Source organism: Giraffa tippelskirchi, chromosome 13 (assembly GCF_054371585.1).
Source record: "Giraffa tippelskirchi isolate mGirTip1 chromosome 13, T2T-mGirTip1v1.2.pri, whole genome shotgun sequence".
In the NCBI taxonomy this organism is placed as follows: domain Eukaryota; kingdom Metazoa; phylum Chordata; class Mammalia; order Artiodactyla; family Giraffidae; genus Giraffa; species Giraffa tippelskirchi.
Window position 1 is genome coordinate 24,464,758 of NC_137287.1, and position 21,233 is coordinate 24,485,990.

Here is a 21,233-nt window from a genome sequence, read left to right on the forward strand (position 1 = left end):
ATCAACAGCCCTAATGGAGTTTTAAAAATCAATTATACTTTTCCTTCTTTCAGATCATTCTTAACTTTATCAATAGAATTCTGAAAGGCTAATTGAATGAGTAGAAATATAATCTGACCTGAAATTTAACTGCAAATGTGTTTTTCACCTCTATAATAATTACTAGCAAATCAACAGCTGTGAAAAGCATAAAGTCAAAACAACAAGATGATTTGATATGCAACCAAGTATCTGTTCTCATTTATTACGTGCATATTAATGTTGGGGCCCACAGTAGGCCACCCCCAAATATGGCATATTGATTATTTTGAATAAGTTACTTAAGAAAAAGCTGATGTAAAAAGGGACACTTTGACCCTCCTCTCTGTCTTCCTGAAAGCAGGAAATAAGTCTCCCATGTGAGAGGTGCTCTCCCTGAATCTGAAGGTAGAAGGACATCCTTGTCACCAGAGACAGGGAATTCAGGGCCAAGAAGTGTATCAAAATGAACCTCGTTATCTCTTTACTACCACAAGTCTGCTGTTTAGATTATTCACCCAAAAGCACCCAAAGCCAACTTGGAAAGACTAGAGAACTAATCCTTCTTCCTTCCTAACTAGGAAAGACTAGAGATCTCTTCAAGAAAATTAAAGATGCCAAGGGAATATTTCATGCAAAGATGAGCACAATAAAGGAGAGAAATGGTATGGACCTAACAGAAGCAGAAGGTATCAAGAAGAGTGGCAACAATACACAGAAGAAGTGTACAAAAAAGATTTTCATGATCCAGATAATCACGATGGTGTGATCACTCACCTAGAGCCAGACATCCAGAATGTGAAGTCAAGTGGGCCTTAGAAAGCATCACTATGAACAACGCTAATGGAGGTGATGGAATTCCAGTTGAGCTATTTCAAATCCTAAAAGATGATGCTGTGAAAGTGCTGCATTCAATATGTCAGCAAATTTGCAAAACTCAAAGAGGGGGCCACAGGACAGGAAAAGATTAGTTTTCATTCTAATCCCAAAGAAAGGCAATGCCAAAGAATGCTCAAACTACAGGAACAACTGCACTCATCTTGCATGCTAACAAAGTAATGCTCAAAATTCTCCAAGCCAGGTTTCAACAGTACCTGAACCATGCAATTCCAAATGTTCAAGCTGGATTTAGAAAAGCCAGAGGAACCAGAGATCAAATTGCCAACATCCACTGGAACATCGAAAAAGCAAGAAGAGTTCCAGAAAAACATCTACTTCTTCTTTACTGACTATGCCAAGCCTTTGACTGTGTAGATCACAACAAACTGTGGAAAATTCTTAAAGAGATGGGAATACCAGACCACCTGACCTGCCTCTTGAGAATCTGTATTCAGGTCAAGAAGCAACAGTTAGAACTGGACATGGAACAACAGACTGGTTCCAAATCGGGAAAGGAGTAGGTCAAGGCTGTATATTGTTACCCTACTTATTTAACTTCTGTGCAGTGTACATCATGTGAAATGCTGGGCTGGATGAAGCACAAGCTGGAATCAAGATTGCTGAGAGAAATATCAATAACCTTAGATGCACAGATGACATCATCCTTATGGCAGAAAGCAAAGAAGAACTAAAGAGCCTCTTGATGAAAGTGAAAGAAGAACGTGAAAAAGTTGGCTTAAAACTCAACATTCAATAAACTAAGATAGTGACATCTGGTCCCATCATTTCATGGCAAATAGATGGGGAAACAATGGAAACAGTGACAGATTTTATTTTCTTGGGCTCCAAAATCACTGTAGATGGTGACTGCAGCCATGAAATTAAAAGATGTTTGCTCCTTGGAAGAAAAGCTGTGACCAACCTAGGCAGCATATTAAAAAACAGAGACATTACTTTGCCAACAAAGGTCCGTCTAGTCAAGGCTATGGTTTTTCTAGTAGTCATGGTTTTTTCTCAGATGTGAGAGTTGGACTATAAAGAAAGCTGAGTGATGAAGAATTGATGCTTTTGAACTGTGGTGTTGGAGAAGACCCTTTAGAGTCTCTTGAAATGCAAGGAGATCCAATCAGTCAATCCTAAAGGAAATCAGTACTGAATATTCATTGGAAGGACTGATGCTGAAGCTTAAACTCCAATACTTTGGCCACCTGAGAAGAACCAACTCATTGGAAAAGACCCTGATGCTGGTAAAGACTGAAGGCGGGAAGAGAAGGGGACGACAGAGGATGAGATGGATGGATGGCATCACCAACACAATGGAAATGAGTTTGAGTAGGCTCCAGGAGTTGGTGATGGACAGGGATGCCTGGCATGCTGCAGTTCATGGGGTCGAAAAGAGTCTGACAAGACTGAGCAACTGAACTGAACTGAACTGACTAAAAGCCTAACTTTCTTTGTTCTGTCAATTCCTCACAAGTTTATAGTTTCTTTGTCTAAAAAAGTATAAGAGCTGCCTATTGTGACCACTTCTTAGGTCTCATTTCTATGAGACCTCCAAGACACATAAATTAAAACTTGCTTCTTTTCTCCCATTGATTTATCTTGTGTCAGTTTTATTATTAGTCCAGCCACAAGAAATCAAGAGAGTGGGAGCAGAGGGGGATTTCCCCTCCCTGACACTATATATCAGGTTGTAGGCCAAGGCCTTTAACCTCTATTACCACAGTTAATCAACTTTATGAGGTAGACACTATGATTATGCCCATTTCTCAGATGGAGAAGCTGATGCTGCTGGTTAACTTGAGACAGGTGAGTATGTGACAGAGACAGATGCATATTGAGGCAGCTTGCCTCTAGGATTCAGCAGTTCTATAGATCATCCACAGGTCACCTTGAGAATTTGAAAAAGCAATTGTCATTTTAAGGATTGAGCTTTGAAATGATTTTTTTTTAAAGTTTGAGGGGAGGATTCTTTCAGGAAAGAGTACTGCTTCTGATAAAAACAAAACCTTTTAAAAAAAAAAAGGAAAAGAAACATTTACCCTTTCTAAAAATCCATGTCAAGTTGCTATTTTGATTTTTCAATCACATCTTCTATTATTTACATTATTTCCTCAGCTTTGCTCTCAGTTCCTTGTATGTGTGTGTGCGCATGCACGTGTGCATGTACACTTAGCCATGTGTGACTCTCTGCTGCCCCACGGACTGCAGCCCATCAGGCGCCTCTGTTCACGGAATTTTCCAGGCAAGAGTACTGGAGTGGGTTGCCATTTCCTATAAAAGCATTTTCTTCAAAGCCTGGGCCTTTGATAAGGCTAACAGTGACCTCTAGTGGGCATTTTCTCAAAAAGCCTTATTTTCCTTCTTCCTGTGAATGCACCTGATAAACTGGTAAAAATCCCCCCAAATCCCAGCTCCCAGCAATGCAAAAGGTTGGTCAGGTTCCTTGGCAGCTGCCACAGAAAAAAGGCCAACATTTCATACCTCCACTCTGAGCTTGGTCTGACCTCTGGCTACTCCAAGTATGGCCCACAGATCATCAGCACGGGCTTCCCTGGGGAGTGTTGAAATATCCCGACCTACAGAATCAGGGTCTGTATTTCACCAAAATCCCCAAGGGACTGAAATACACATAAAAGATTAACGCTGCCCTATTTTTAAATTATTTACAATGGATAATATGAATGCATATCAATCCTATTACTAGTTACTAAATGAATACTCCTTATACTGGAAATACTAAAATCCACTAACTGCTTTTTTTTTAATAATTTTATTTAATTATTTATTTTTGGCTGTGCTGGGTCTTTGATGCTGCTTGGGCTTTTCTCTAGTTGCAGCAAGCAGGGGCTACACTCTAGTTTTGGTGCTCAGGATTCTCAATGTGGTGGCTTCTCTTTTCACGGGCTTGGGTAGTTGCAGCACATGGGCTCAGTAGTTGCAGCTCCAGGGCTCTAGAGCACAGGCTCAACTGCTGTGATGCAGAGGCTTAGTTGCTCCAATCTATGTGGGATCTTCCCGGATCTGGGATTGAACCCGTGTCTCCTGCACTGGCAGGTGGATTCTTCAACACTGAGACACCACGGAAGCTCCAACTAACTGCTTTTTAATTCTCAAGTGATTTTTTAATTGCTAATGACATAATCTGGCCACACAGCTTTTTATCCCCCAATCACAATGTACTCCCCTTCCCTAACAGTCTTAAAGTGATGTAGAACTTCTGACTCCAAGGAACAGTATTTTTGACAGTGCTATGACCACAAGATTGAACAGGAAATGCCATCCACAGTGCACTGGACATCTCACAAGTCAGTGACAACAAAAAGTGTGGGTGAAAAGAGGTATTTTGGGGAGACCCAGAACAACACAGCAGGACTCAAGAGCCGCGCAACCCAAGAACCTCAGCCCACGACCTAGGCTGAAGGACCAGCTGATGATAATGATTAAGATCACAGGATTGATAAACCTACCATATGACGCAGCAATCCCACTACTGGGCATACACCCTGAGGAAACCAAAATTGAAAAAGACACATGTACCCCAATGTTCACTGCAGCACTATTTACAGTAGCTAGTACATGGAAGCAACATAGATGTCCACTGGCAGATGAATGGAAAAGGAAGTTGTGGTACATATACACAATGGAATAATACTCAGGTATAAAAAGGAAAGTATTTGAGTCAGTTCTAATGAAGTGGATGAACCTAGAGCCTATTATACAGAGTAAAGTAAGTCAGAAAGAGAAAGACAAATATCATATACTAACACATATATATGGAGTCTAGAAAGATGGTACCAATGATCCTATGTGCAGGGCAGCAAAGGAGACACAGACATAAAGAACAGACTTTGGACTCAGTGGGAGAAGGAGACGGTGGGATGATTTGAGAGAATTGCATTGAAATATAAACATTAGCATATGTATATGTAAAATAGATAGCCAGGGGGAGCTTGATGTATGACTCAGAGCACCCAAAGTCAGTGCTCTGTGACAACCTGAAGGGATGGGTAGGGAGGGAGGGGGAAGGGGGGTTCAGGAGGGAGGGGACACATGTATGCCTATGGCCGATTCATGTTGATGTATAACAAAAACCATCACAATATTGTAAAGTAATTATCCTCCAATTAAAATTTTTTAAAAATCACAGGCTTGAGCTCCAAACCTCAGTGCTCCTTGCAGGCTGTAAAACTAACTGAACTGCTTCATCTTTCTGTCTCCATTTTTTCATCTGAAAAATGGGATTTTTAGGAGATAAGATGTTGCACGTTCAGCTCTAAGCACAGCATCCAGCACAAAATAAAAGCTCAATGAATTTCTCAGTTAATGTCACAAACACTTTTCTCCTCTGAGGGCCTTCTGAGTTTCCTCATTCATTCCATAATATTATTCAACACCTACTATCTGCCAAGCTCTATGCCAACCACTGTAAATACAATGATGGTTAAAACTCAGTCCCTTTAACTTGAAGAGCATCAAGTCTCGTGAGCAAACTGAAAGATGAACACATGCTACCACAGACAGAAATGTTTAGAGTAGAGTCAGACTAGGAACCCACTCCAGTACTCTTGCCTGGAAAATCCCATGGACGGAGGAGCCTGGTAGGCAGCAGTCCATGGGGTTGCCAAGAGTCAGACACGACTGAGCGACTTCACTTTCACTTTTCACTTTCATGCATTGGAGAAGGAAATGGCAACCCACTCCAGTGTTCTTGCCTGGAGAATCCCAGGGACAGGGGAGCCTGGTGGGCTGCCGTCTATCGGGTCACACAGAGGCGGACACGACTGAAGCAACTTAGCAGCAGCAGCAGCAGACTAGGAACTGTGGAAACCCTTGATGCTAAAAGCCTTATGGCTCCTCTCTCTGTAAAGTAAAATATATATATATATATATATATAGTCGTCGTTTGGTCACTAAGTCTAAACAATTCTTTGCGTCCTTCTGTCCATGGGATTTCCCAGGCAAGAATACTGGAACGGGCTGCTATTTCCCTCTCCAAGGGATCTTCCTGATCCAGGGATCAAACCCTAGTCTCTTGCATTGGCAGGCGGATTCTTTACCACTGAGCCACCTGGGAAGCCCCAAAGTAAAATATACCAAAGGTAAAAATGCTCTGAAATTTAACAGCATCTTCCTGGATCTTCTCATTACAAAATTCCAGCCAGCTATGGCAACCCACTCCAGTACTCTTGCCTGGAAAATTCCATGGACGGAGGAGCCTGGTAGGAGCCTGCAGTCCAGGGGGTCGCTAAGAGTCGGACACGACTGAGCGACTTTACTTTCACTTTTCACTTTCATGCATTGGAGCAGGAAATGGCAACCCACTCCAGTGTTCTTGCCTGGAGAATCCCAGGGACGGGGGAGCCTTGTGGGCTGCCGTCTATGGGGTCGCACAGAGTCGGGCACGACTGAAGCGACTTAGCAGCAGCAGCAGCAAGTTCACTGAAGCCATGTGTTTTGGCATTTAAGGCTTAGTAATTTCCTAAAAGGACTTTTGCGTGACCAGATCAAAGAAAACTCAGGGCAGGACATATAAGAACTCACTGTTATCTACTCCTAATTTAGTGTACCGAGGCTTTGAAGGAAGACTCTTTAAAGAGTTAGCCAGGTGAAGGAAATACAAACCAGAAGCATGTATCTGATTATTTCTAAGGTCCAGGGCTGTATATTTTTTCATTTGTTCACTTACTCACTCATTTAACGTAAACCACTTCACATCACCTGCAGAGAAAGATTAAAAAATAATTTCCCTTTCTGAGATGTAGAGAGCTCACGTGCCCAAATGATTCCACTATTATCACAACTTGCTCCGGTTCTTCACACAACTGTTCTGGGAAATCCCATGGACAGAGGCATGCAAAGAGCTGTTCAGACTTAGCGACTAAACAACAACTCTCTCTCTCTCTCTCTCTCTCTCTCTCTCTCTATATATATATATATATATATATATATATATATATATATATTTAACTTTACAGAGAGAGGAGCCGTAAGTCTTCAGCAGTAGCTGAAGCCTGAAGCGCCCATCTCTCCAAGCTACTCCAGTAGGAGGGACCCTACACACCCATTAGCCTCGGCACACACCCATTAGCCTCGGCACACGCCCGCAGCTCCTTCTCCATGAACTCCTATTCATCCTCCAAAACTCAATTTAAGACTCTTCCTTTCTCAAGCCTTCCCCAAGCCGTCAGGTGTGCCTCATCCCAAAGCCTTCTTTGATCATTCTTCTCTTCTGCCTATCTGCTGCGCTAAACAACAGCTCCTTGAATCCAAGGAGTATGTCTAAGGGTTCTGTATCCTCAAGTTCTGCACCCGCCCGGCGCAGGGAGGGCCCTGCACGGAGTAGGATGAATGGCAAGTCTCCTCTACAAGAAGCCAGTCATTCAGAATACAGCCAGGTCCTACGAGTTATCCAGACCAGAGCTGAGTCCACCATTCTCTGCATCCGCGCCCCCAGAACCCACGCCAACTTCTGGGAAAGCGGAAGCCGGGGAACTTGCACTTTTTTGGAGAAAACGAATGGATAAAAGAGCGTGAAAGGCGCGAGGAGGGCGATAGGAGGAGAGGACCAAGATCCCACCGGTCCGGCATCAGGAATGTCCTCTGAATCCGGTTAGCAGCCCCACCCGGAGACTGGGTGGGAGACTTCACCAAACCCAACGGAGAACAGTTCATACACTCCCTCGCAGAGACACACACCCACAAACAAGAGTCCCAAAGACAACTAAGGACACTACCTCCCTAAAGCCCACTCGCCGCTTCTTCCTTACCAGGGAAAGGCGGCCATCTTCCCAGTCACATGACCGCTAGGTCTGGGACCGCCCGCCCAATTCACCCTCTCAGACCCCGCCCCGCCTGGCCGCCATGTTTGCGAGGGGCGGGCTCACTCCTGCCGCGCCGGGGCAGAAGTAGTTGTCAGTGGCGCCGTAGGCGGCCGCCGCAGTAACGCCGCCGTCAGTGGGGACTTTTGTGGCAGGGGAACGTCTGGTCTGCAGCGCCCTCTGGAGGCGGTGAAGAATCCAGACGCCTACTGAGGGAAAGGGACGACAGAGGACTAGATGGTTGGATGGCATCAGGGATTCAATCAATGGACGTGAGTTTGAGCCTACTTTGGGAGATGGTGGAGGACAGGGGAGCCTGGCGTGCTGCAGTCCATGGGGTCGCAGAGAGTCAGACACGACTGAGCGACTGACCAACAACTGAGGGAAGACGCTAACCCCAGCAGAGGGTGGGAAGAAGGTGCCCCTGGGCTTGCTTTTGAGGCTAATTCTCAGTTTGGCTGGCTAAGCCACGCCCCTTCTGCCAGCCAACCACGCCCCGCTCCGTGCACCTAAAAAGTTAGGCACTTCCGGTATTCTGCTTCCTTGAATAATAACGTGAGTCTCTAAGGGCTGCCCTAGATCCAAATGGACAGCTCTCGACTGGAACTAAACTGGAAAAAAGCGGGTTAGCATTTCACCCCACTTAACAGAGCCGTACGTTTCTATGAAGGTGGTTGTTCGTTTCCACTACAGAACTTCCCGTGCTCTGGTGTTTTCTGATTTAAAAAAAAAAAAAAGAATTCAGGATATTTTAACAAATGCTTACCATTGTAGCTTCCCTTGTGTCTCAGCTGGTAACGAATCCGTCTGCGATGCAGGAGACCTGGGTTCAGTCCCTGGGTTGGGAAGATCCCCTGGAGAAGGGGACTGACAGTATCTCCAGTATTTTGGCCTGGAGAATTCCCGGGGTCGCAAATAGTCGGACAGGCAAAGTTATGGTTTTTCCAGTAGCCATGTAAGGATGTGAGAGTTGGACCATAAAGCTAAGCACTGAAGAATTGATGCTTTTGAACTGTGGTGTTGGAGAAGACTCTTGAGAATCGGTCCCTTGGACAGCAACATCAAACCTGTCAATCCTAAAGGAAATCAACCCTGAATACTCATTGGAAGGACTGATGCTGAAGCTGAAACTAATCCTTGGCCACCTGATGGGAAGAACTGACTCATCGCAAAAGACCTTGATTCTGGGAAAGATTGAAGGCAGGACAAGGGGATGACAGAGATGGATGGATGGCATCACCAACTTGACGGACATGAGTCTGAGCAAGTTCCAGGAGTTGGTGATGGACAGGGAATTCTGGAGTGCGGCAGTCCACGGGGTTGCAAAGAGTCGAACACGACTGAGTGACTGAATTTTTTCACACCTAGCATGGCTAGTCGGAGAAGGCAATGGCACCCCACTCCAGTACTCTTGCCTGGAAAATCCCATGGATGGAGGAGCCTGGTAGGCTGCGGTCCATGGGGTCGCTAAGAGTCGGACATGACTGATCGACTTCACTTTCACTTTTCACTTTCATGCATTGGAGAGGGAAATGGCAACCCACTCCGGTACTCTTGCCTGGAGAATCCCAGGGACAGCAGAGCCTGGTGGGCTGCCGTCTATGGGGTCGCACAGAGTCGGACACGACTGAAGTGACTTAGCAGCAGCAGCATGGCTAGTAAGTGCCCCAACTGGGATTTGACCTGACTCCAAACCTGACTACTAGTTTAATCTAGCGGAGATCTAATGGGGGAGACTGTTGGTTAACAGTTGGTTAATCACAAGGCAGCAACCGATCCTCACTTCCCCTTTTCAAGAGTTTTTGTCTTTTTCTGACATAAAGAGGTAAGAAAACTACATTCTCAAAAACCTCCTCAGGAAAAGGCAATAGAACATACCCCTAACCCTCTAATGGAATATGTTGTTTACCATGCAGAGTCCTAGTTTCTTCATCTTTGAAATTAGGATAATTCTGATGGAGGTGAAGGGAAATGATTATAAAATGCCCAGCAAATAAATGATCAGCACTCAGTTAAGCAGTACATCACTCACTTGGAGGCTAAAAAATCTTATTGTACCTTCTGTGACCTTCCTGTCTTCAGAGCTTTACTTTTCGTGGCAACCGACTATGCAGTATATCATAAAGCAGGGCTTCTCCCATGTGAATTGCAGATTCACCTGGGCATCTTGTTAAGTGCAGGTTCTGATTCAGGTCTGGGGCAGTGCCTGGGCTTCTACATTTCTAACAAGTCCCACATGGCACTCCCGCTGGTCTCTGGATACAGAAGGGGCTGTAAGTTGCAGGGTAGGGGGGCTGAGGGGGGCAGCATATAACTCAGGAGGCAGTAGAGCAGACCAACATCATTCGCTCCTTAGCATATTCAGTCACTGAATCTGAACTCTGATTTATCAAGTGTATTACACAAATAATGGAAGTAATCCTGAAACAGGCTGTTATGTAAAATGTGAATGAGGGGTTTTTCCCACTGTAGGCTGAGAAGAACCATAATTCTGGCGGCAACGCTGTCAACCGCCTCAAGAAACTGACCAAAAACAAACCCAGATTAAACAAATGAAAAGGTATTATTATTTTACTGGCAAGTATAATTTTGGATAGATGTGTTTGTTCTCAGACCTGTTTTTAAAACCTAACAAATGTGACACCACTGTACCATATCCCAATCTGATTTGCCATATTCCATGACTGAAAGTCTCCTTTGTTTTTCAAAATTATTTTTATATCTATATGTATGCTCACTATGGTCTGTTAGGGATAGCTTTCCAACTTCACTTTTTTTTTAACTACTACTCTTCATTTCAGGGAAAGAAGGGGAGTTGTGTGTGGTTGTTCATGGGACAGTGACACCTAACAAAAAAAAAGATCTTCATCTCCAAAATGGATCCTTGTTTTCAGCTCAATATGAATAATAAAGAGTTCCCAGTCATACTCATTATTCCCAACATATGAAATAAACAAGAATAAAGGGTAGCCATAGGAAAAGGGAGGGGCTCTTCTCACACTGCCTTGCAGATTATCAAATACAGTATCTCAATAAGAGGTAAAAACGAGGACCATTGGGCTATCCTCACATTAGACAGTCAGGCAGCATCAAGAGTTGGATTCTTAACAGTGCAAAATTAGCAGCTTGATGTGAGCTTCAACCTTAGCATTCTCTCCCATTCACTCAGCTCCAGCTGAAGACATTTCCAGCTCCACTGAACTTCTGCCCTCTGAGAAGTCCAGTTCATGTAAAATCAGATGCTGGGCTAAGCACTGTTACAGGTTACATATTAAACAGTGGGACATATTTTTCACAGGCCTTGTAAAAAATAATCATATTAAAGTATTAATGTCTTGGTCACATACTTTTCAATCAAAAGTCCTTTCTTTGGTAAATAAAAAAAAAATCACACTAAATTTCTTTTACAATGAAAAATTTATTTTGCCTTTTGCCTAGAAGCAAAACTAGTGAAAATTAAAGTATAAAAATAAATATAATTTACATTAATGGACATTCCACTCAAAGTAAAAATAATAAAAATAATATATATAAATAAAAAGCACATTAAAAGCACAAAACAATGTCTGACACTTTTATGAGAAAAAGCTGTGAACATTAAAAAATTTGTAAAACATGCAAGCTTTACCCTTAAAAAAAAAAACTCAAGCTCTGCATCCTTAATCCAAAACTAGTTTTAACTTTCTCTGAAACATACTATTTGTTATAGCCAATTTGCATTACTGTACACAAAACATTTAGCATCTATCTTTCATACTGGAAAGGCCCACAATGGTAATAAGTAATCTGTATCCTGAGTTTTCAGAATGATAAAGCACAATTTATCATATTAAGATCATTTTGATATACTTTGCCCAAAAATATAAATTGGTAATTCAGACATTTTTGACTGTGTTCTATTTCTAATTTTCTGATTCACTCCTTAAATAAATGATACATCTCAATAAAGAAAATCAAGTTTACACCCAGAGTAGATACAATTTTCTGTCTACAGTTGGATGGAAAAGTTAAATTTTAAAAGGAGTGGAAAATCGAAGAAAACCATCCTTATCTCAACATCCTTAAGAGAATATTAAGAATATATACAGTCTGCATTTTCAAAATACCAGTATCTTTTTAATATTCAAGTTAGAAAGATTAAATGCACACATAAATGTTCCCAATTTTACGTGAGAAGCACAAGCCCTTTTGGAAATGGATTGATAAATTAACATGACATTCTTTTTTATAAAGTCATGTTCCCTTGGTAACTTTTGGTTTATATTTTAAATGAATACGTTAGTGATGAAAAACCTTAAATATTAGTGTCTCATGTAGTGCAGCCTTTCAACTAGAGTATTATCATCCCATTTGAAAATTTGAATTTATCATATTAGATAGCCCTTTATCCTCTCCTAAATCAAGCATGCTAAAAAATAAAGCAGAGTATGAAGAAATAAACAGACTAAATAGAAAATGTAACTGCATGCAACATGTTATTCTATTTTACAGAAATAGATTTAATAATGCATTCATTCCTAAGCACTACTATAACCCCAAATTTGTTACCCTTGACAGATTTCATAATTTAGTAGAAATGTTTCTGATATTACTGGGGTAACGTACATTAAGCCTAACATTTCTGTGAGACAACTAGTTTTTGAGAAGAATGTACACTTGTGACCAAAATGATGACAATCAGCTACTTCTGTGGTACATTTTAGGTAGACCACAATAGGCAGGCAAGTGTTTTATCCTATGAGATGACATCATAAATCCAAGAATATGAGAGATTAATCAGAGTTTTTTCAGTAATAAAAGAAAAACATTCTTCTGCAATAATTTCCTCTCAAACAGAACAGTATCTAATTTATCAAATAGTGTGCTAAGATGAGTGAACTTTATATTTCAGAACTTACTTATAATTTATCACACCTTTTCAATATTTTATAGAAATAAACCCAAATGTCAAGTTTACAAAAAGGTTCTCAACAGACACCTGAGTAATAAAACAAACTTATACAGGTTAAGGACAAAAATGAGTCTAAGCACTAATTTGTCTTCACCCAAAACTGAACAGCGACTCATTGGAAAAGACCCTGATGCTGGAAAAAACGGAGGGCAGGAGGAGGAGACAGAGGGTAAGATGGTTGGATGGCATCACTGACTCAATGGACATGAATGTGAGCAAACTCCAGGAGACAGTGAAGGACAGGGAAGCCTGAGGGCTATATTCCATAGGGTCTCAAAGAGCCAGACACAACTTTGTCCCTGAACAACAACAAAAAACTGATACTAAGAGGAAAATCTGAGGCGGGGGAAGGTGGTTAGAAAGAGACCAAAATATCCAGATGATTTCTCAGCCCTTTGATATCACTTTGCCTGTGTAAACAAAGTCCAGAGTTAAATAAAAAGTCATGAGCAGGGAAACTAATATGGATCCTAACCTTTCCCCCAGCTTTTATCCTAATGAATGTTGTCTTCTTAAATTGTCGCAACATTTGGCCGCTTTCTTTGGATTTTTCCTGCATATACTCCTAGAAAGAAAGCAAAACTAATATTATTTCTCAATGTCGGTTTTTCTATAATGATAACATTTAATGACTGCTCACTATGTACCAGGCACTGAACTAAGCAAAACACATTAACATATTTAATCCTTATGTAAAATAATCACGAGGTCAAAATTGTTACACTATTTAAGGTAATAGTCACTTGTATAAATAACAGTAAGTAGAAACTCTTGAGAACCCAGTTCCACTTGATTCATTATTTTACTTAACCATTTTGCATTCCTGTGTCCTACTCTAATCAGTAGTGTCTGAATTTCACTATAAACTCTTAAGCACAAGACATAAAACAAATGTTTTAAAATATGTGAGATCAGAGATTGCAATTTAGTTTGTAAAAACTATAAACAACTTTAACTGCTTTGCAGCAAACTTTGCAGTTCAAACACCTTAGAACTCTACTTCAAGCTGAGAGATTGATATTGTTGTAACAAAACTGAACTTTCTGTAAAATGCTTAATAAAAGGTATGTTCTTTTATTAGAACATGTAAGGTAGGTAAAATCAATGCATAATTTCAAATTTGTGTGAAACATAATCCAGGCCATTACAAATTTAAGGAAGACAGAATAATCTTATCAAAAGCAACTATGGATCCCTGTGTTGAGATTCATAGTCAGAATTTTAGTCAGTCAACCGAAATTTTCAATTTAGGTAACACAGTAAAATTCTTTATAGTCTTTTTCAATTGTCTAAATACACACTCACGTATAAATAAATCTTTAGCAAAAAATAGGAAAGAATTTTTCTACTTGTTAGATATATATTAATTATACATGTTTGAATGAACATATATAATTAAGGGTTAGTATATTTTTATTAATAATTATGTTGCAATGCATTTAAACCACAATAGTTCTAAGTACTGAACTTCATTGTACACATTAACTGCAATGACTTTCCCTTATACTGTTGCGTATTACTGAAAAGAAAACAGTAGTTGCTATTTTTCTTATAGGTTCACAAGTGACAAATAGTGGAGATGAAATGCATGAGAAAAGAATATGGAAAGTAGTCACTGTGGGAATAGATAATATTAAGCAAAACAAAAACTTATTCTTCAATGACTTGCCAACTAGCTAGGATTCATCACATTATATAACACAAACATGATAAAAAACTGAAAATGGAGGGATTCCCTGGTGGTCCAGTGGCTAAGACTCTGAGCTCCCAATGGAGGGAGCATGGGTTCGATCCCTGGTTGGGAAACTAAGATCCCACATGCTGTGTGTCCAATAAATAAAATAAAATAATTTTTAAAAAAAACTGAAAATGTCTTAAAATTTCACATAACTTCACAAGCAACAGATCTGGTGTTTGGTCCAAATGGTTATCTTTCAAACAAGCTGATCCAACCTCTGGAATAAGCAGGATTTTCAGCTCTCTAATCCCTTTACAACAACTCCATTGACTGTCACTCACAGTGAACTCCAAAAGATGACCTTTCAAATTATCTACATAGTCAACATTATGAATTAAACTCACTATGTATAAATGCAAAAGGTGAGCAATCAATTCAAAGTTGTGATCAATATCTTATTCCTTCTCTGAACTTATATGAATAACATGAAAAAATTTGTTGCTTGTTCCCTCCTAATTTAGAGGAAATCACTTAGTAATGAAAGCTCCAAAATATATTAATAGGAAGATTAGAACTGTTAAAGATTTAATTTTCATTGCCTGGTGATTAGGTTTCTTTTAAAAGTTTAGAAAGCAGTCTAGTTAAAGCAAAACAGTTTCGAAGTATTTTTAATGGATCACATAATTTTTGGTGAGCTTATCATAGTGTCTTAACAAATGTACCTAAAAACATTAAAACGTTAGCTGAAAGGTTTTGCATTAGCTCAACAATGAATTTGTCTTTCTGCCACCATAAATAGGACTTCAAAATACATTGTTTGGTTTAATCCTTAAATAATTATCAAATAATGAATATAAAGACATTTAGCTCAAGCTTCTTATTGAGCAAAAGATTAAGCCCTTATCCCCTCGCACTTGGCATATTCACATGTGACCCTGTAGTCAAAGGGAAAAATTCTTCCCCTTATGTGTAGATACAAATATTCCTGGGGGATGCACTGCCCCAAAACTGCACAGATTTAGACAGATCATTATATTTTACTCATTTATAAAAACTCTTCTGAATTAAGTGTGTATAATTCTACAAATTTTTGAAATTAAAAAATACATAGTATCTCCATGGAATTTACACCGAACCACAATTTTACTAAGATCTCATGACTGCCATAAGATACCAGTACAAATCATCACCAGTAGGAATGACTGTGAATATGCCAAAATTATGGTGGCAAGGAAAGACACCGTATCCCCCTGGTATGGCCTGCGTTATGGGGTAGCTTGTGCACGTCTTTCTATCGAACAGGTTTCAGGAATTTGTTACACACCTGAAACAGGCGCTCTGCTAGGCACTCTGCTCTGTGAAGACTTCTGTCTATTTTGCACAACCCCCTTCACTGATGTCTTAGGGGTTCTAATTGAATATAAAAAAATTAATAAGTCACTTGCATTAAGTTCTAAATGTTCAACATTCAAAAAAAGCAACCATACTGCATCAACCATTCAAAGCACAAATAAGCTCGAAGACAATTTAAGTCTCATGCATGTGCACAGTAAGAAAACTATACTTTTGCTTCAGCAGGAGACTATAACCACTAAACTATAGCTTATGCTTTGTTGGAGAATCACTTTGGTGATGCTGAACGTACTATATGGATGTTTACAATATTTAATGAGCAAAATGGTATGAAATGAAAAGTAAAAACACACCAACAAAAGATGATAATACACAACAGTACACCAAAGGGTTATCTTTGAACAAAACATTAAAAGCTCTTCCTAATGCTATAAAAAGATCACATTTTAAAATAATTATCTTTTACATAAAAAGCACTAAATTATTTTTCCCTCTCAAAGCTAATCTTGATTTGAGTATTTTTAAATACTCATGTGTGTTGAATTCTTACCCTTGTCTACTTAGTAGCCTATGAACAGGTGCATTCTGTCCTTGATTTGGCTGAAGGACTCTGTTGACAAAGTAAATAAAAAATTAATTCAACAGGATAAATTCAGTTTTTCCCCTATTGTCTTTCAATAGATGAAAGAAACAGTGAGGAGGAAGTCAACTATGCATTGATTTGGCCTATACATTACCACAGAGGAAAATGAAGTGATTAAAGCATATTAGTATGGTGCTTAAATCACTTCGTTTTCCTCTGTGGAAACGAGGAAGGTCTTGGCTCACCAAGAGGCCAAACCTTGGTTTTTTTATCAGGAGATATCTAACATAAGTATTAACCCTTGTGCTTTTAGATAATTTATTTATGTACTTTACAAAAGCCAATTTTTCCTTTCAAACATCTCAGAAACAAAACATTCTTGTAAGAGCACAAAACAAGTCAGAAACATTAAGTTTAACCTTCTAAGGTTTTTAAGTAAATATCCAAGACCCCCGAGACTGCAAACTGAACTCAAAGACATATGGGGCTCAAATTTCCATGTCCTACAGGAACATCTGGTCTGACACATGACCTTGTACATGACCAGGTATTACTGTGGATTCTGACCCTCTCAGCCTCCAACTCAACAGGGAGAGATTTACTGATGTAAAGGAGAACAAAACTAATAAAAAGCTTGGGATTTATAAAATTTTCTTTTCCTTAAAAGTTAAAAAATAGTCTCTCAGTGAGACTGTGATTTTTCTCACCTTGTTTCAGAAGGATTTTGCTTAACCAGAAATTTCTTACTTGGCATTCCCATTTCTGCAGCCCTAACACAATATAAAAGTAAGGACATACAAATGTTTTTAGAAAGGGAGAAAACACGTGATTACAAATGTGATACAGGATGACAGAAACAAATCATTTCAAAGTTGGTACACTACTGGAAGACCTGTAGTAAGCATACTAAAGACAAATTTCAAGAAGAGTTTTAATAGGATAGTTACAGAATATTCTTTGCATTAAGTTTTTCCCACTATGAAGTCTTTAGAATATTTGAAAAAGAATATATTTAAAAGATAAAATTAACACTGAACATAACCATTAAGTATTTTTAAGATTATTAGCTACCAATTACACAAGCTGCCGTTGACATATTTATTAATAAATTTATCTACAGATAAAACCAGATTTTACCACCTGATTTTAATAAAACTCTTTGTATAAGGGAACTTCTATCATCCTAGTTGAAGAAGAGTTAACTGTTCTGTATTTCTAATTTGAAAATACAAACCAACAGATGCTTAAAATCAATTGGCTTGATAACTAAATTAGAATGTGACAAGGCATGAAAAACTTACTTCATGTACTTCTTCCTATCAAGAGACTTCTGTGTTGCAGCTGAAAGAGCCACTCGTGGACTTTTCATTTTATCCTTTAAGACAAAAGTAACATGAAGCTCTAGTGGTATCAGTAACACCACTATAGTATAGTATAGGATGATCTCAAATTGTATGGAAAGACTTCTCTTAACTAACATTTTGAACTTTAACCTAGTCTTTACAATTGAAACAGTCTGATTTTTAAAAATTAATTAAAATTATTTTTCCCAATAATATAAATTTGGCTTTTCTTTTGCCAACCACACTAAGATCACTGATTCAAACCACAGGTTTCCAACACTCTGATATACAGTTGACCCTTGAACAACACAAGTTTAAACTACCCGGGTGACATATATGCAGATTTTTTTCAACAAATATATTGGAAATTTTTTTGAGATTTGTGACAATTTTTTTGAAACTCACAGACGAACTGTATAACCTAGAAATATCCAAAAAAAATTATGTCATGAATGCATAAAATATATGTATCTACTGGTCTACCCTTATAAGCATAAGGTGTGAATATTTCACATAAAATTAATGTGTATTTTCTTACTGTTTTATAACTTTGCTTACCATATAATATGGCAGCCTCTCTCTCCCTCCCTCCCTCCTACTCTCTTCTCTTTCAACTGCAGCCTATCGTAACAGGTATAAATGGTGTTAAAAAAAAAAAAAAAAGCTAAGTTTCCAATACTGTATTATGAATATAACCATAACACTGTAGGTCATAATTATAATGATTTATTCTTTAGTGTGGGCTTCCCAGGTGGCGCTAGTCGTAAAGAACCCGCCTGCCATTGCAGGAGACATAAGAGACACATGTTTGATCCCTGGGTTGAGAAGATCCCCTGGAGGACAGCAAAGGCAACCCCCTCCAGTATTCTGGCCTGGAGAATCCCAGGGACAGAGGAGCCTGGTGGATTCTAGTCCATGGGGTCGCGAAGAGTCGGACACGACTGAAGCGACCTAGCACAGCACAGCAGCACGTTATTTGGTGCACAGGCTACTCTGCTATGAAGTCATCACAGGAATTATACTAGGCTCCCATAAATCAAACACACTGCTGTCTCTTCACTGTCAATGCATGAATCATTATACCTGTAAATAAACATGAATTTCTTCTTCATGTTATCTTTTCATTTTTTATGTCTGGTGTTAGTAATACATATAGCATCTTCAGTGTTTTCTATCATAAAAGACAATACTGCTGTAGGTACTGTTAAGACAAGATTCATCTTGTAAACAAACAACATAAATTTATGGTATTGATACAGTACAGTACTGTAAATATATTTTCTCTTTATTATTTTCTTTAGCTTATTTTATTGTAAGGATACAGTATATAAGACATATAATATACAAAATATGTGTTAATTGTTCATGCTATTGGTGAGGCTTCTGGTCAACAGTAGGCTATTAGTAGTCAAGCTGTTGGGAAGTCAAAAGTTATACTCAGACTTTTGACAGTGGGCCACCCCTAATCCCCCACATTGTTCAAGGAGCAACTGTATTTCAAATTAATTTAGAGCCTGTTTTCTAATTCTCATTTATAAAAGAGGAATTATGCACATGATAGTTTCAAAGATATTTAATCAGGAACAGTCAATAGTTTTTTAATGAGTCATCCAAGCAGCATTCAATGCTTAATTCAAAAACCTAATCACAGAACAGTATGTAATCCTTCTACCAGTGTCTTTTCAATTTGTCTACAGATTTAAATATTTTTGGTAATCCTTATTTTATTTTTCTGGACTCCAAAATCACTGCAGATGGTGACTGCAGCCATGAAATTAAAAGACGCTTACTCCTTGGAAGGAAAGTTACGACCACCCTAGACAACATATTAAAAAGCAAAGACATTACTTTGCTAACAAAGGTCCGTCTAGTCAAGGCTATGGTTTTTCCAGTGGTCATGTATGGATGTGAGAGTTGGACTATAAAGAAAGCTGAGCGCTGAAGAATTGATGCTTTTGAACTGTGGTGTTGGAGAAGACTCTTGAGAGTCCCTTGGACTGCAAGGAGATCCAACCAGTCCATCCTAAAGGAGATCAGTCCTGGGTGCTCACTGGAAGGACTGATGAAGCTAAAACTCCAGTACTTTGGCCACCTGATGCGAAGAGCTGACTCATTGGAAAAGACCCTGATGCTGGGAAAGATTGAGGGCAGGAGAAGGGGACGACAGAGGATGAGATGGCTGGATGGCATCATCGACTCGATGGACATGGGTTTGGGTGGACTCCGGGAGTTGGTGATGGACAGGCCTGGCGTGCTGCAGTTCATGGGGTCGAAAAGAGTCAGACATGACTGACTGACTGAAAACTATGTTTTAAGAATTGTAGGCAGGGTGCTAAAATCAAGAATGATATTTAGTATCAATTACTCCAAACCCAGAAGAACCTCATTGTGAATTATAGATAAATAAATCTGGCCCTGTTTCCTATTAATATTTGGTCTTTGAACCCAGTTCCTGACACAAAGCTCCTAAAACTCTTGTAATCAAATCTCCTGAGGGACAGGATCATCTTTTTTCCTAAAGTTCGATCTTGGACCTCAGTTCTTGACACAAAGCTCCTAAATCTTTTGGAATTTCCTGGGTGACAGAAGCATCTTCTTTTTTTTTTTCCAAACCTGGGCTCTGACAGTAAAAGCACCGAGCCCTAACCACTGGATTGCCAGGGAATTTCCCAAAGCACCTTTTATTCTAATAAAACAAACCTGGGGGTCTCTGGATAAGGGCTAGTCACTAGAAAGACCAAGCATGATTAGAGCCTTAGAACTTTCAGTCTCACCCCCTATCATCTGGAGCAGGACTGAGGCTCGAAATTGAGTCAAAAATCAATCATACAATCATGCCTACATGATGAACCCTCTATAAAAACCCCAAATACACATCCCTATGCTGACAAGATGGCACACACCCTCCACAGGACAGAAACTCCTGCTCTCAAGACCCTTCCACACCACACCCTGTGCATCTCTCCTTCTGGCTCTTCATCTGTATGTTACTGTATTCTTTATTAATATAATAAACCATTAAATGTAAGCTAAAGTTTCTCTGCGTTCAAGCCATTCTTGAAAAATTTTCAAACCAGAGTAGAGAGTCATGAGAACCCCAATTTATAGCCAGTTGGTCAGAAATACAACATGGAACCTGAGATTGGCATCTCAAGTGGGGTGCAGTCTTATATGAATGCCTCCCTATCTTGTAGCATCTGACACTGACTCCAAGTAGATGGTATCAGAACTGAACTGAATCGTAGGACACCCAGCTGGTGTCAGAGATCTGGTGTGGGAGGAAAACCCACACATTTGCTATGAGAAGTATTTTGTGAGTGAAAAAAAAATAAATGTGTTTTTCATCATTCACTAAGTTAAAAATCATGTAACATACCATTTGCCTGAGCATTTTCTCTTTGCGAACTTCTCGATCATGATGTAGAATAGACATTCTTTCAGCTGCGTCCATTACAAAGAATATGTCATGAATGCCATACAGGGCAGCTCGCAACTAAGTTCAAAAGAAGAAAATATTATACCCATTTAAAAAGATGAGGTTAGAGGTCAGTAATATTATGTACTCTTATTTAAAGAAAAAGGTTAAAGTTTTAATTGAAACCTACTT

At 39.5% G+C, this 21,233-nt stretch overlaps 2 protein-coding genes across 18 annotated transcripts in view; both read right to left on the minus strand.

Annotated features, from left to right (window-relative positions):
• Positions 1-8,209, minus strand: part of VPS35L (VPS35 endosomal protein sorting factor like) — a 143,551-nt gene extending 135,342 nt beyond the window's left edge. For 2 of the 5 annotated variants that reach the window (XM_081560791.1, XM_081560792.1), the window contains exon 1: positions 7,668-7,702. In XM_081560791.1, coding sequence (XP_081416917.1) covers positions 7,668-7,684 — 17 coding nt within the window. In that variant the 5' untranslated portion in view covers positions 7,685-7,702. Of the gene's footprint in view, positions 1-7,634; positions 7,703-8,006 lie in introns of those variants that run through there. The other 3 variants (XM_081560793.1, XM_081560794.1, XM_081560790.1) reach the window with 2 other exon arrangements.
• A 2,907-nt stretch (positions 8,210-11,116) lies between these two features.
• The window catches only part of CCP110 (centriolar coiled-coil protein 110), a 29,661-nt gene continuing 19,544 nt past the window's right edge, over positions 11,117-21,233 (minus strand). For 7 of the 13 annotated variants that reach the window (XM_081560783.1, XM_081560780.1, XM_081560781.1 and 4 more), the window contains 6 exons: positions 21,003-21,119; positions 17,585-17,658; positions 16,991-17,053; positions 16,251-16,310; positions 15,672-15,757; positions 11,117-13,234 (listed from right to left, as the gene is read on the minus strand). In XM_081560783.1, the coding sequence (XP_081416909.1) occupies positions 13,182-13,234; positions 15,672-15,757; positions 16,251-16,310; positions 16,991-17,053; positions 17,585-17,658; positions 21,003-21,119 (453 nt within the window). In that variant the 3' untranslated portion in view covers positions 11,117-13,181. The remainder of the gene's footprint in view (positions 13,235-15,671; positions 15,758-16,250; positions 16,311-16,990; positions 17,054-17,584; positions 17,659-21,002; positions 21,120-21,233) is intronic. The other 6 variants (XM_081560786.1, XM_081560788.1, XM_081560785.1 and 3 more) reach the window with 2 other exon arrangements.